The sequence below is a fragment of the Homarus americanus genome, unplaced genomic scaffold, assembly GCF_018991925.1.
Source record: "Homarus americanus isolate GMGI-L3 unplaced genomic scaffold, GMGI_Hamer_2.0 scaffold19952, whole genome shotgun sequence".
Lineage (NCBI taxonomy): Eukaryota > Metazoa > Arthropoda > Malacostraca > Decapoda > Nephropidae > Homarus > Homarus americanus.
Genome location: NW_024741599.1, coordinates 82,530 through 99,236, shown reverse-complemented (window position 1 = coordinate 99,236; position 16,707 = coordinate 82,530). Strand labels below are relative to the sequence as shown.

At 42.2% G+C, this 16,707-nt stretch overlaps 1 protein-coding gene across 1 annotated transcript in view; it reads left to right on the top strand.

Annotated features, from left to right (window-relative positions):
- LOC121875995 (protocadherin Fat 1-like) overlaps positions 1-16,707 on the top strand; it is a gene marked incomplete at its 5' end in the record, with an annotated part of 192,474 nt that overhangs the window by 121,907 nt on the left and 53,860 nt on the right. Inside the window, 4 exons of the mRNA XM_042380838.1 lie at positions 2,251-2,939; positions 12,159-12,308; positions 13,017-13,228; positions 13,343-13,524. Of these exons, the coding sequence (XP_042236772.1) occupies positions 2,251-2,939; positions 12,159-12,308; positions 13,017-13,228; positions 13,343-13,524 (1,233 nt within the window). The remainder of the gene's footprint in view (positions 1-2,250; positions 2,940-12,158; positions 12,309-13,016; positions 13,229-13,342; positions 13,525-16,707) is intronic.

Here is a 16,707-nt window from a genome sequence, read left to right as displayed (position 1 = left end):
TCTGCGTTGGTGTTGTCATCCATGCTTGGGTTGATATCTATGTTGGTGTTGTCGTCTGTGTTGGTGTTATCTGGTCATGTGGTGTTGTCATGATGCTGGTGTTGATATCTATGTTGGTGTTGTCGTCTGTGTTGGTGTTGTCATCTATGTTGGTGTTGTCATATGTTGGTGTTGATATTATGTTATGTTGTCTATGTTGGTCTGTTGATATCTATGTTGTTGCTGTCGTCTGCGTTGGTGTCATCTGTTGGTGTTGATATCTATGTTGGTGTTGTCGTCTGTGTTGGTGTTGATATCTCTGTTGTTTTGCGTCTGTGTTGGTGTTGTCATCTATGTTAAGTTGTCATCTATGTTGGTGATATCCTGCTTTGTTGCCGTCTGTGTTGGTGTTGTCATCTATGTTGGTGTTGTCATCTGTGTTGGTGTTGTCATCCATATGTTGGTGTTGATATCTATGTTGTTGCTGTTGTCTGTGTTGGTGTTGTCGTCTGCGTTGGTGTTGTCATCTATGTTGGTGTTGTCGTCTGTGTTGGTGTTGTCATCTATGTTGGTGTTGATATCTATGTTGTTGTTGTCGTCTGCGTTGTCATCTGCGTTGGTGTTGTCATCTATGTTGGTGTTGTCGTCTGTGTTGGTGTTGATATCTATGCTGTTGTCATCTGCATGTTGGTGTTGTCTCTAAGTTGGTGTTGTCATCTCTGGTGTTGTCATGATGTTGGTGTTGATATCTATGCTGTGCTGTCTCATCTATGTTGGTGTTGTCATCTATGTTGGTGTTGTCATCTATGTTGATTGTTGCGTTGGTCTGGTTGGTGTTGTCATCTAAGTTGTTGTTTGTTAATCGATGTTGGTTTGATATTATGCTGTGTCATCTATGTTGGTGTTGTCATCTATGTTGGTGTTGTCATCTGCGTTGGTGTGTCTATGTTGGTGTTGTCATCTATGTTGGTGTGTTGTTGTGTTGTCTGTGTTGGTGTTGTCATCTATGTTGGTGTTGATATCTATGTTGGTGTTGATATCTATGTTGGTGTTGTCATCTATGTTGGTGCTGTTGTCTGTGTTGGTGTTGTCATCTATGTTGGTGTTGTCATCTATGTGGTGTTGATATATGTTGGTGTTGTCTTCTAAGTTGGTGTTGTCATCGATGTTGGTTTGATATCTATGCTGTTGTCATCTATGTTGGTGTTGTCATCTATGTTGGTGTTGTCATCTAAGTTGGTTTGTCATCTATGTTGGTGTTGTCATCTGTGTTGGTGTTGTCATCTATGTTGGTGTTGTTGTCTGTGTTGGTGTTGTCATCTATGTTGGTGTTGATATCTATGTTGGTGTTGTCATCTATGTTGGTGTTGATATCTATGTTGGTGTTGTTGTCATCTATGTTGGTGTTGTTGTCTGTGTTGGTGTTGTCATCTATGTTGGTGTTGTCATCTATGTTGGTGCTGATATCTATGTTGGTGTTGTCTTCTGTTGGTGTTGTCATCGATGTTGGTGTTGATATCTATGCTGTTGTTGTCGTTTGTGTTGGTGTTGTCATCTATGTTGGTGTTGATATTTATGTTGGTGTTGTCGTCTGTGTGTTGGTGTTGTCTTCTATGCTGGTGTTGATATCTATGTTGTCGTTGCCGTCTGTGTTGGTGTGTTGTCATCTATATTGGTGTTGTCATCTATGTTGGTGTTGTCATCTATGTTGGTGTTGTCATCTATATTGGTGTTGTCATCTATGTTGGTGTTGTCATCTATATTGGTGTTGTCATCTATGTTGGTGTTGTCATCTATATTGGTGTTGTCATCTATGTTGGTGTTGTCATCTATATTGGTGTTGTCATCTATGTTGGTGTTGTCATCTATGAAGCATTACTGACGACAGACTTTACATTAATTGATCTGTTTAGTCCATAACTATTTAGTAACTGGTTTATCCAATAGCAACACATCCACCAACTGGTAGTTTTATTTGGCGTTGTTTTTAATTTAGAGTTAATGATGGTATGTAAGGTCAAGCGTGTGCGTGCATACAATCAGAAAAAGAAAAGATTACCCGCACATACAACCCACAAATACTCCCGCTACCTACCGTACTTCATCACACACTTATATAAGACGGGAGTGTTCTCATAACCTACTCGAGTGAATTATTTTACCAGATAATGACATAGATGGAGAGGATTCTTACTAAATATTACTAAATGATCTGAATCTTAGTATTCAAGAACAATAATTCCTCTTCCGTCTTCCTCTCTTTATTCCCAGGAGCTGTGTGGGTGTCGGGGCGCCTTGACGAGGTGACAGGTAAGACTTTGGAGTTCAATGTGTGGGCCAGTGACGGCGGTGACCCCCGGCGGGAGTGTGTCGCTCCTGCTCCGGTGGTTGTCACTGTCAGAAGTGTCAAGATTGAGCCTTTAGCTTTCTCACAGCCTCACTACAGCGCTGGCCTCTACCTGCCCACCTTCCCTGGCGTGAGGGTGTTGTGTTTGGCCCAGATGGAGGAAGTACAACATAACGGAGAGACTGACTGGTCCCACATTAAGTATTCCATAGTCGATGGGGATGAAACTAAACGATTTGGGTTTGACAGTGAAAGCAGGTGTTTATGTGTACGTGATCAGTTGAATCTAAAGACCCACTACAACCTGACGCTGAAGGCCACAGATGGATCCATGACATCGACAGCTACAGCTGAGGTAATAGTGCAAGACGCCCCCCTGTCCACGCTGGTGTTCACACAAAACGAGTATTGGGCCAATGTCTTCGAGAACTCCACGAAAGAAATAAATGTGGTGTCCCTGGGCGTGAGGGGCCTCTCGCTGAACCACCACATTCACTACTCTATCCTCAACCCTACCGAGAACTTCGAGATACGCCCCACTGCCGGGGTCATCAAGACTACAGGGAAGCCTTTCGACCGCGAGGCCAAGGACCACTACACACTGGTTGTCCAGGTAAAGTCATACATGCACAGTACAGTTTTTATTATCCCGCGAGCTCCGTCATTGACCAAGTTTACTTGTATAAATTAGTTCTTGCCTGATTCCATATGTAGTGCTCAGAAATTGCTCTACTCAAACAAATTACATGTAAAGAAACGAACCTAACATAACCGAACCTGATGTAGACTGAGCTAATAATATGGTAACAAAGGGCTTCTCAAATGAAACAAAGCTACTTTGACCAAATATGAACTTATGGCAATAACAATAATGCTAGTTTGATACACCAAAGGATTATCCTTGGTTATTACTACTACTACTACAACTACAACTTTACTGTCACTTGGAGTCGAGTATGACGATCATCCAGCTATGATACAGTGATATGAGTTATTAAGGATGTCACATAGGTTGGTGAGTTTTGAGGTGAATAAAGAGGCCGATACGGGACCAGCAAGGTCGATCACAGAAGTTGCATATGTGGGGGCTACATCTAGTGCTAGAGGGGCGGCGGCAGCGTCTTTCCGGCGTTGATGCTTGTCTGCCTCGTTATGAAGTCGGGCTAACTCGAAAGTATTGAGACCTTCTTGTATGGTGCTCCTCCAAGCGTTATAGTGTAGAGAAATCGTCTCTCATGTGAGGTGGTCGATTTGACACTTTTTCAGGTTTGTCTTAAGACTATCCTTATACCTCTTCAGTTGCCCGCCAGGATTACGTTTACTATTCGTTAAGTGACTGTAAAGTAGCTGCGGTGGTAGTCTACTGTCGTCCATGAGGGTAATATGGCCAGTCCAGTGTAGTTGTTCGAGGATAATGGTAGCTTCAATGCTCTTACAGCTGGTGTCAGCAAGAACACTGGCATTTGTTCTCTTATCTTCCCAGCGAACTCGGAGGATGGAACGTAGACTACGTTGGTGAAAGTTTTCAAGTGCCGTGATGTGCCTTCTATATGTGAACCATTATCTCGCTGCCATATAGCAGGGTGAGGAGGATCACTACTCGATATACGTGTAACTTTGTACATAATTTCATCTTCCTACAGCTGAAGACACGGTTTCGGAGTCTGCCAAAGGCTTGGGGTGCACATCCGATCCGATGCTGAGTCTCTTCATCAATGTCCATGGTGGTGGACAGGTGGGAGCCGAGATACCGAAAGTGGGTAACATTAGTGAGGGTAGTACCGGTAACCTGGAGGTGTGGCTGAACCAGGGCCAGGCTGAAAAAGAATCTGAGTCTTACGTACAGTCACCTCATGACCGAAGTGTGCATACGCATCTGCATAGGTGTTCAGGATCTCCTGTAGGTTGCGTTCAGTGTAAGCGACAAGGGGTAGGTCGTCTGCATACTGATGTTCAGTAATGGAAGCCTGCGACACCTATGTTCTTCCCTGGAGTCGGTTTATGTTGAAAAGACCCTTCATCCGGTACCGGATGTACACCCCGCCGGCTAAATTTACACTGGCACGAGAAAGGAAGGCAGCCAAGAAAATGGAAAAGAGAGTTGGTTGCCAGCACGCACCCTTGTTTAACCCCCGTTTAGATGGGGAAGAACTCAGACTGGGTGCCTTTGTGCAGGACACTGCCGTTCATGCCATCGTGGAGTTGCCTCACAATGGCGATGAATTTTGGTGGGCAGCCAAAACGGCTGAGGACCCACCAGAGGGTTTACCTGTTGACCGAGTCGAGTGCCTTGGATAGGTTGATGAAAGTCATGTACAGGTCACGAAACTTTTTTCTGCACTTTTCCTGTATCTGGCCGGCAGCAACTATCATGTCAGTGGTATCACATGATGGTCTAAAGCCACATTGAGATTCTAGGAGGAAGTTTTCTGCCTCAGGAAGAAGTAAGTTTAGGAGGACTCGGGCAGCTACGGACAGCTGCGAGATCTCACGGTAGTTGCCACAGTCTGACCGGTGTCCCTTGTTCTGGTAAACAAAAGTCCTCCTGCTTTATACACCTCGGCTGGGATTCCATCAGGCCGTGAGGCTTTGATATTTTTCATTTGTTTGATGGCGGTATGCAGCTCATGCAGGAATGGAGGATAGCTAAGGTGGGTCAGTTCTGGATGCTGAGGGACCTGCTGGGTAGTCAGAACATCCACATCGGTGTTTTGGTTGAGCAGTGAATGGTAGTGCTCCTTCCAGCACTGAAGGAGACCTTCATCGTCTTTAATTATGGAGTTTCCGTCAGATTAGTGGAAGGGCGGCTGCGCCCTGAGTGATTGGCCCATAAAATGTTTAAGTGTAATTGAAAAAATCGCTCATCTTGTGCTGATCTGCATTTTTTTGTGTTTCACATGCTTTATTTTTAAGCCAGTCGTTCTTTAGATTGCAAAGTTCCCACTGGGCCGCCAATTTCTTCTTGCGGAAGGTATCAGTTTTGTTCCAAGACTGAGGGTTGTTCTGCCAGTCAGTTAAAGCAACACATTTATCATTGATGAGTACATTGATTGCCGGGTCACTTTCATCAAACCAGTCTTGGTGTATTCTTTAGATCTGGCCGAGGGTCTCTTTGCAGGTTTTTGTCCTGACAGTGTCGCGAATATCCCATTCGTCACTGGGATTTACGTTGTTTATCAGCCTATGTTCGAGCTGCTCTTTGAAAGCATGTGCTACCGCTGGATCCTCCAGACGCTTAGTGTTAAAACCTCTTCTGGAGGCTTCTTCCTTTCACTGTTTTCGGGCAACGTGAAGTGAAAGCTTGGCTCTGACGTGTCGACAATCAATGTCGCAGTGGTCTGAGACGTGCATGGCGATCTCTTTCTCTGACAATGATGTAGTCAATGAGATGCCAGTTTGTGGATCGTGTTTGTTGCCACGAACCCTTGAACTTGTCTGCCTGCCTAAACAGGGTATTGGTGATAGTGAGTTTGTGTGCAGCACACTCCCTATGGTTCCCTGTCAAATGCCAGACCCTCGTTCTGTGAGGTGATCCTCATCAGGGCGCCGGGACTCACATATGGCTGATATGTCGATGTTTTACCTTGCCAGCTCTTTTGCCACAAGGGCAGTTCTTCTTTCAGGACGCTCATTTGTACCAGTATCCAGAAGGGTCCTGACATTCCATGCAGCGACCATAAGAGGTTATATAGTTTGTTTTTGTTTGGATCTATAATTTTGATTGTGTTTTCGACCGCATAAGGATGATCTTACGGGTTGCGGTTGCCCAGTCAGGTTGTTTTTTTAGGCAGGCTATGTTCAGGGCACCTTTTCTAGCCCCCTTCCCAGGTGGGGAGAGCAGAGTGTCTCCTCGAAAGTGCTGTTCAGTCACACCGACAGGACCGGATTGCACTGCTGCCTAGATCCCAGTGCATAAACGACCATCTTATCTGTGCCGCCCATGTGCTGAGTTGTGACTAGAGACTCCCGGGAGTCATCTCTGCCAATCCCCGTCGCCATAGGACTTTTGGGGGTATAGGGGTTTTGATGATGATGAGAAGTATGATGAGCTGGATGATGGCTGGTCGTGGTGAGGTAAGAGCGCGAACTGCAACCACACATCTTGGCTCTCTCTTTTCCTGATCCAGTGGTGCAAGTATTGCAACGACTGGGGAGAGAGAGAGTTGCACCAGACTGTCAATAGCCCAGTTTCTTGGGCTTCGCCGTAGTAGCCTGTCCATCATGCATTACCTTCAACTGTTGGTGTAGTTGTTGGGTTCCCATGGTGGTCACCTCTTCCGCCTATACTGTCGTTAGGGTCTTGTTGGAGCTCTGTAAGCATGTCTGCCGTAGCCTTTTACCTACCAAGGTTATTACGCAAGGCAGCGGGGCAATGGTTGGTAGGCGCCAGAAACGTGTCTACTGTACATGCCAGTGGGCCTATGCGCCGTCTCTGGGGCCCACTTCTACTCCGAAATTCCTTTCTGGTCTAGCCTGAGCCCACGAGGCACCCAGTTACCGAGTGTTGCCACGAGGAGGCACAGCAGGAGTCTTGATGGTGAAGAGGCTCTGTACTGGCTGGGGAAGACTTATGCAAGTTGCTTCCCTGTTCGCCATGAGGGCTAGCCAGCGTCGGCAGCTGAGAGCGAGAGGGAGCAAACAGTGCTTGCACCTTAACACTGACATAATGCTGCCACACTAGACGCATTTCACCACCCTGTGTGCGAACACACACACACACACACACACACACACAAAAGACGTTTTCCAACTTAATGGAAATAAAATAATATATGGTAAAAATTACTTTGTTCAATTAAGACGTTGTTTACAGTCACCAGATAACCAAATTATACCTAAGGTAAGTTAGGCGAGTTTAGGATAGGTTAGTTTAGGTTAGGTTTGGTTAGGGTTGGTTAAGTAAGGTTAGGTTAGGGTTGGTTAGGTAAGGTTAGGTTAGGTTTTGTATGAAACTATTCACTGATATGAATATGGCCAGTCAGAAGTAAAATGAAAATACGTAGAAGTTATCGTTATTAGGCAATTACCTCTTACACCAACGACAGTATCAGATAATTTTTTTTTCATTTTCAACAGTTTATTCCATATTATTGGAAACGGCGTCCAAGTACTGTCACTAGATACCCCAGTGCAATGTTACCAATGCATTTGGCATCAGCTACACTTTAGTCTACACCACATTAACTACACTATTAACTATACTACGTCAACTACACTATCGTCTACACCACATTAACTACACTATAACTATACTACGTCAACTACACTATCGTCTGCACCACATTAACTACACTATTAACTATACTACGCTAACTATACTATCGTCTACACCACATTAACTACACTATAACTATACTACGTTAACTACACTATCGTCTACACCACATTAACTACACTATTAACTATACTATGTTAACTACACTAACGTCTACACCACATTAACTACATTATTAACTATACTACTTTAACTATACTATCGTCTACACCACATTAACTACATTATTAACTATACTACGTCAACTACACTATCGCCTACACCACATTAACTACACTAATAACTATACTACGTTAACTACACTATCATCTACACTTGAGTTCTTCATTTTCTCTCCCAGCATCTGGTGACACACTAATATATTTCTAAAATATGTAAACATTGTTGTTTTTTCGTTACACTATCAAGCAAAATCCCCACAAGAACCTTCTTACTTTTCTGTAGTAATTGTGTTGTGTTGCTATGGTTGGTAGGCGCGATTGTTACACATCTCCTCCCCATTATGGTAGATCTAATTTAGTTATTTCATTTGAAATATAGAATTACTTCGTTGCATTATGATTGGTGAATAACAGTATCCCTCATGAGCCTTTTTTAAAAAACCTTTGTCCGTGATGTCATTTTGTTTCCCACAAGAATTGCAAAGATAATTTTTTTTTACAGAGTGCATCGAGAGAGACAGCAACTCGCTTAACAGAGAAAATGTAACCATTGTTTAAGGGTAACTATGCTGTTCTGAAGCTAAAATTCTCATGAGGCTCAAGCATTACTTATAAACAAATATGCAGTTACTCCCTAACCACACTCAGACTTAAATTTATCAAAATATGACGATTAAAATCTCACATTTTGTCGTTAAATTTCCACAACGATTGATTTCATCCAGATAACTCAAAATATATGGCTAATAATAAAAAAAAAATTCTCGACCCCCTCCACCCCAGACCTGATTTTCAATGGATACTGGTGAAGGAAACCCCCCTTTTTTCTGCCTGCACCACAACACCTTCAGATAGGCTTGATTTGGAAGGTCACGAGTGTGGAAAAACAAAATACTGAATCATATAACTTAATGCCTACACGCAAGAAACTTTAGTGCTTGACTCACACAGCCCAGACACTGGATGACACTTTGAACCCAACTTACTGAATGTATTAGCAAGCTTTATCTTAAGGTTGTGACCATAACATACATTTATTTACAACTTCTGGTCACAGTGGTGTTGTTCTGCTCTGACCTACATGGTGTGGTGAAAAAAAAAATGGTCTAGTCCGCATTTCCACCTACTCTGTCCTACTCCTATGTTCTTAAACTCTAGTTGATTGAAAAGGATGTATTCAATATAAACTGTAAAATATCATCCTACGCTGTAATCTCTAAATTTATCTATCACTGATCATTTAACTGCAGACATTTCTAAATTATGTAAGGCCATGTAAGGTCAGGGTATAACTACGTCATAGTTTTTTACTGCACTGCATTTTGGGGCAAAGGCTGGAGTGTTATTATGGAATTGCGTGAAATTTTGCGCAAGTCTGATGTTAAAGAGGCGATTTTAAAGTGTTTTGTGATGGAAGATATTGATGACTTACGATGATGGCTTACATGTATAGGGTGTTCTGCCGAGCCAAGTGTCAAAACAGGTAGCAGTAAACTGTTGTACTATATCCTCTAGGAACAGTCGTAGTTTGTTAGTTCGAGAATCTATATCATTATTTACTTATGGCCTTCTCATACGCAGAAACTCTGTGGCATAATAACCTTAGTGGTCTACCTATCATAACTGGTGGCTCATGCTGCATTCCTCTCCTGAAGTTGACTCCACCTCGGTGTCAATTGCAACAATACCAATATATCAGTTCCATGTCTGCTCTCTTTGACGTTCAGTTACATCTACCAGTAAAACATGAGTTACGCGTCAGTAGGAAGTACAACTAGTCCTTCAGACAATCAACTTTCATCCTGTGCTAATCATGATTTAATAACTTCTTCTTTACGAACCATTTATCTAAGAGAAGGAATGAACACAGACAGTATCCTACAATATTGTGGAGGGATTCGAGGAATCAGCCTTTTACCAGTCGAACACCTTCCTACACTTAGGGTCCAACAACTTTCAAACCTTTCTAACCTCCTCCACACAATGGTTTTACTCGGACATTCCTCTTCCTGCTTGGCCCAAGTAATACATGTGTGTCCAGAGTCCTGCTCCTTCAGTCAAAGTTTAATCCCCTGTAAACACGTGCATTTCTGATCCCTCATTACTCACTTCCAGCAGGTCCCAAATTGTCAATATCAATCCACTTATCCACAGTTGTGACTTGTGTTCCTGTGTCTGTTAATCACTACAATTCCCGTCCTTCTACCAACACTTATCTGAGGTCACGCTGATTTCAACGTCAATTGATCACTAGCACACTCTGTCTCACAACTGTCTGCCACTGATCGACCCCAGTTCCTCCCCACTCACTATTACAGCAGCTCACTATCCTACTGATTTCTGACCCGTCTGGCTGGCAAATTCCCTCCGGCCTTTCTGTTTCCCGTCTGATCCTTCCCATTACCATTTCAGGTTCTATGCCGTCCCCAAGAAACAAAGCCGTAACCTTACTGTTTCCCCTGAACACTCTCTTGGCTATCTCCTCTTGGCTTCACATTAGTGTACCTCTCCATTCCACATGAATTACAGAATATATCCTCTGTGCTAGTTGACTTTACCTGGGTCCCTCACTCTCCATTCTACAGCTGAACCCACTCTGTATTTTTACTCCTTTGTTCCATTTGTAATTGAGTCTCTCTCTCTCTCTCTCTCTCTCTCTCTCTCTCTCTCTCTCTCTCTCTCTCTCTCTCTCTCTCGACTTTTTCTGGGGTCCTACGCAGCTCTTAAATCAACAGTAACATTCATCTGTCATGTCATAAATTATATACAACTTTCTCACTAAGGTTTTTATATCATTGCCTCATCCAAGCTGAAGTACTACGTAACTCCTCATTCTAGTCAAACTTTGCATCATATAATTCTAACTGGATTTCTTCTTTACATTACCTGAGAGTCACAAGTTGTCTATCTATCCAGTTCCTCACTCTCCAGCTCTACCGTTCTTAGCGTTGTGCCCTCTATCAGCTGAATGTCCATCAAATTGGCCAAGTATGTAAGTGATCTCGCCCCCTTCTTCACAATCTAACTACTTAAGTGAATGATCTACCCTTTTCGGTCACTACTGCAGCTTATGATTTCTAAAGATAAATTTAACAAGCGTGGGTCAAGTTTCAAACTCACTTGGTTCATGATGTCAGTTACTGTGTGCGATAAAGCGTCCTCCACTCTGAACATAAGATCCAAAGTGCTCACGTGAAGATTCGTCCCATTTTAATCCACCTTAAGTTTAACCATTCCGACACTCTCTTGCGGATGCTATTTTTCAGGTGATAGTGGACCTCAATAGTCATCCGGTGTTGCCCCCTCCCCCAATGTGTCCCATGTGAAGTTTAACCACCCCGTCACTACCTGGGATAATCTTCAAATGATTCATAATTACTAAATTTGAGAACGGTCTCTGTCTCGGTTTCGACTTCTAAAGGTCTTGGCCTCGGAAGACAGGTTTCAGTCTTCAAAATTAGTGGTCTTGATTACATCTCTGCTGTCTCTCTTAATCGCCATTCAATGGAGTCCTCCAAGAAACAGGCTTCTCTCAGTTGATTTCAATTAGTCTCATTCATTACCGGGTTCAGTTCGCTTAAATAACTGTTTAGTTTTCCCTCACTGGAGTGTCTCATTTTCTTTTACACTACACGCAGCATTTGGTGACCTAAATAAATTTTTAACATTTATAAACATGGTCCAGTTCCTTCATTCACTCTGTATATTACCGTAAAGACTCCAGTAGAAACCGTATCTCCAACTCGAATAAGAGAGGAAAAACGTAACATCTGTTTATGGGTAACGGAGCTATTCTGCAGCCAGAGTTCTCCTCAGACGTACACATTACTTACTGCACAGTACATACACTAAAATCACTAATGCAATGCATGTACTGTACGATTCTCCCTAAAAAATGAAAATTGGAAAAACCTTAACTTTACAAGCTAGGGAATATAAAAAAAATATATTTATATAAACACATTTCGTTTGGTTAGGTTAGGTTGGTTTGTTTTACTCGTTTTAAAAGAAGTACATGATATTACAGAGTCCAAGAGGTAATTGGACAGCGATACTGATCCAAATCGAATTTTAGCAGAGCAAGAAATATTACACACTACATAAATGTCTTTTTTGTGTAACTTGTTACCGCTAGGGAGTTGTAATCGGATCTGGTTCAGGCGCTGGAGCACAGTGTATAAATAGTCAATAAAAGGCTCGTGCTCGCAAGGTTATCCCTGCAACTAATTCTTCGATGTTAAATAGTTATTAAACAGACTTTGACCATTGATAAGAACGTCACATAATTTTATTTTCCCATCAACTGTAATTTTTAATGCACAGTTTGGATCGATCTGGCTGATGTATAATTTAGTAATGCTTCTCACTAACACTTTCTTTTGTACCTTTATAACAGGCGAGTGATGAGGAGGAAATAGGAAACGTGGCGCACGTCTTGGTACGCGTCGCCGTGATGGATGTCAATGACAACGAGCCAGTGTTCCTCAACCAGCCTTACTACGCTCTCGTCTCCACCAGTGCTCCCCGGGGACATGTCGTCACCAAGGTTAGTCAAGTGAAGAGACAGACAGACTGCCACAGAGTCCGAGAAGAAGAGTGCAGAGAGTTAAATACAGATAAGCAGACAGAAAATAACAAATGAACAAAGATATATATATATATATATATATATATATATATATATATATATATACAATCAACACCTCAACCCACCAGGATTCGAACCCGGCCCACAAGCCCATAGACCGATCACAGTCATGGGCTCGTGGGCGTGAATGAAATCTCAGAAGAGTGTTGATAGAAATCCCGCGTGCTTTATTGGGCTAATGAAATATACATATATATATATATATATATATATATATATATATATATATATATATATATATATATATATATATATATATATATAGAGAGAGAGAGAGAGAAGTACTACTGATATAAATTTATTATAGCAGGATACTGCTTGCTGTGTTGTACAGTTGTACAGTATCTACAGGTGTGTTGTACGGGTGTGAGGTACAGTATCTACATGTGTGTTGTACGGGTGTGAGGTACAGTATCTACAGGTGTGTTGTACGGGTGTGAGGTACAGTATCTACATGTGTGTTGTACGGGTGTGAGGTACAGTATCTAGCAGGTGTGTTGTATGGGTGTGAGGTACAGTATCTACAGGTGTGTTGTACGGGTGTGAGGTACAGTATCTAGCAGGTGTGAAATATATTAAGGCAAATATTCTTTCCTGTTTACCAAGGTGCGAGCAATAGACGCCGACGCTGGTGAGTTTGGTAGTGTGAGGTACGAGTTGGTGCGCGGTAGTGGGGAGCTCTTCTCTGTCAACAAGAAGACAGGTGAGATCTCTCTGAAGCAGTCGCTTATGGTGGCCGACAAAACCTACAGTCTCACCGTCGCCGCCTACGATGGGGGAAAGCAGCCGCTTAGCTCCCAGGCTCACGTTTTAATACGGTAAGTGAAATGCATTGCACTGATAGGTTCATTCTATACATGGAATTTACAAATATTCTGATTTCTGATGTATACTGGACAAGTGTAGAATTAAAGAACCATGTTGGGCTGCAGGGTGGTATCAGCCGAGGGCCCAATGTTCACCTCCGCCCGCTATTTTGGGACCGTGCCTGAGGACGCGCCCCAGGGGACACCCGTCACCAGGGTGGAAGCCGCTAGTCCCTCCGGAGAACCAATTATGTACACCATCGTTGCTGGCAACATCAACGAGGAGTTTGCCCTCGACTACTCCACAGGTGAATATGACTTAGGTTACCAGCGTCTTTCAGAAGAGCGGGAGCCAGTGCTTGACGCCTTCCACCCTTGCCGACCACGTCCACCTGCCCTGACTGTCCCTGTACTCTAAAACTTCATGTTTATGTCGTATATATATATATATATATATATATATATATATATATATATATATATATATATATATATATATATATATATATATATATATATATATATATATATATATATATATATATATATATATATATGGTGGACGTGGTGGCCGGTTGTGGTGGAGGCTACATGGCATAATATTAGCAGTTATATAAAGTATTTTATAGAGGTTAGTGAGGTCAGTAGGACAGAGGCGAACCCTGTGGTCTCTAAGACCCGGGGTGACCTGTGCATGTACAGTATAGCTGTAGTCTAGTGAAACTAATTATCAAACTGCTTTGTCACAAACGCTCTTCTGTATCAAACTAGGTTTTTGACTGTCTCTGAAATACACAGCATAAGTGTCTACGGACAGTAGTGTTGTTAGTCATTCATAGGAAACAATAACAAGTCATAGATTTATTTACAGTTTACTTATTAATGCAATGTTCAGGTCGTTGACTGAACTTGTGATGTGAATGAATACTTATCACAATATGCTGTCCACAGTAACAATATTCTCTTTAAACCCCAGAGGAAAGGTTAAGTTGTTGTGACCTACGATTATCCCTCTAAAACAGGAAATTATTATTATTGACAGATTGACCTTATTAGGCTTTGTGAGAGTGAGTATTCATTCCAGTGCAGTTTAGTCATTTTAGATTAAACTGAATCATATAGTACTAATTTTGTGCAACTGTTAGTGAACCTTTCTCATTAATGCCAAAGCTGCACAGATTACACGATTAATCCCTAAATCCTCAGTATTGTACATACAATAATAGTCAACTACGCTCTGCCCTGCAATAGTTGTGAATAATGGTACACCACCGTCCACACACCAGCCTTCACAGGACTCTCTTGTATACTCGTAGATATTTGACGAAATTTACGTTTCACTTTATTTTAGACTCGTGACCATTTCTCCCTAACTAAAGAAAGTTAGTTATCTGCAGGAGCACGACGACCCTTCGCTCTTATGCACATAGCCGCTGGTATAGTGACTTTTGCATTACCGCGCACCACATAATATAGTACACATGTCTATGATGTCTACAGTTATAGTACACCTGTTTTATAATCTCCACAGTAATTGTTGTACATGTATCTATCATCCTACAGTTATAGAACACAAATCTATTATTTATGCAATTATAGTACACAATACTTCACAGTTTATATATATATATATATATATATATATATATATATATATATATATATATATATATATATATATATATATATAAAATCAACGACCTCACCAGCCAGGACGCGAACACTCGACCTACTGCATGTGATCTGGGAACGCTACCACCATGCCACCATGCCATGAGGTCACTAATTATATGTTGAAAGTCCGCGTGCTATATGGACTAAATGAAATATATATGGTACCTCGTGTTTCATACCAGCTGGATTCGGTAAAATGCTACTCCCACCACATAAATGGCACAAGCAATCCCCATTGGAGGTTCACGGCGCCATCAGCTCGATGAACAGGCTTTGTGTGAAATATAACATAGTCTAGGATTGCTTTTAGTGTTCTTGTGGCATGGTGGTAGCGTTCCCTGGTCACACACAATAGGTCGAGGGTTCGAGTCCTGGCTGGTGAGGTTGTTGAATATATATATTGGGATAGTTACTAATATTCCAGAAAAAACTAAAAATGGTTGGTCATCAAATCTCAGGCGACAATAATTGGCTTTCATGGTAGTTTAGTTGTGTGGAAAATACAAACGAATTTTTTTGTTACTCTCTTCCCCATGAATATAATTGTGTCAGAATAACTGCGTTACTCCTAAGATGTAACATTCTGAAGTTAGTAAACTCAAGTTCATGAATGACCTGAAAGCTAATGTGAATCTTCAATAATATTTTCGCTAGTCTTATTCCATGTTGTAACCTGATAGTCTGAGTCATTGGGAGAATTAACAAAACTATTATGTCGATAACGACGACAAAGAGAAAGTCCTTGAAATCAATTTCAACAATCATAATAATTGTGTCTGAGTGATTTATGTGACAAGCCCTCTGAGTGGCTGTTGAGAGAGGCTCCCTCAGTTGTTTATGTGACGAGCCCTCTGAGTGGCTGTCGAGAGAGGCTCACTCAGTTGTTTATGTGACGAGCCCTCTGAGTGGCTGTTGAGAGAGGCTCCCTCAGTTGTTTATGTGACGAGTCCTCTGAGTGGCTGTTGAGAGAGGCTCACTCAGTTGTTTATGTGACGAGCCCTCTGAGTGGCTGTTGAGAGAGGCTCCCTCAGTTGTTTATGTGACGAGCCCTCTGAGTGGCTGTTGAGAGAGACTCACTCAGAGTGACACCCTCTGAGTGGCTGTTGAGAGTTGTTTAGTCACTCAGTTGTTGTGTGACGAGACCTCTGAGTGGCTGTTGAGAGAGGCTCACTCAGTTGTTGTGACAAGCCCTCTGAGTGGCTGTTGAGAGACTCACTCAGTTGTTTATGTGACGAGCCCTCTGAGTGGCTGTTGAGAGAGGCTCACTCAGTTGTTTATATGACGAGACCTCTGAGTGGCTGTTGAGAGAGACTCACTCAGTTGTTTTTGTGACGAGCCCTCTGAGTGGCTGTTGAGAGAGGCTCACTCAGTTGTTTATGTGACGAGCCCTCTGAGTGGCTGTTGAGAGAGGCTCACTCAGTTGTTTATATGACGAGACCTCTGAGTGGCTGTTGAGAGAGGCTCACTCAGTTGTTTATGTGACGAGCCCTCTGAGTGGCTGTTGAGAGAGGCTCACTCAGTTACTTCAAATCATAGTGTTGACGACGAGGCACTGTATTACACTGTCGACTATGAGGTAATATGTCCACCTTAATGAACCTTGGCAGCTCAGCCGCCCCCACAAAATATTAATATTATAAAATATAATGCAAACGTTTTCTTCTTGAATACTGACCATTAGTGATGGAACAATGAAATAGTTGTATCTTCCACATTAATTTCTTATACCGTAGACATGAGTTAATACCGCTCAAATGTTTTCCATAATATTTATATGTTAATAATGGCATATGATGAAATTACAATAAAAGGAACAG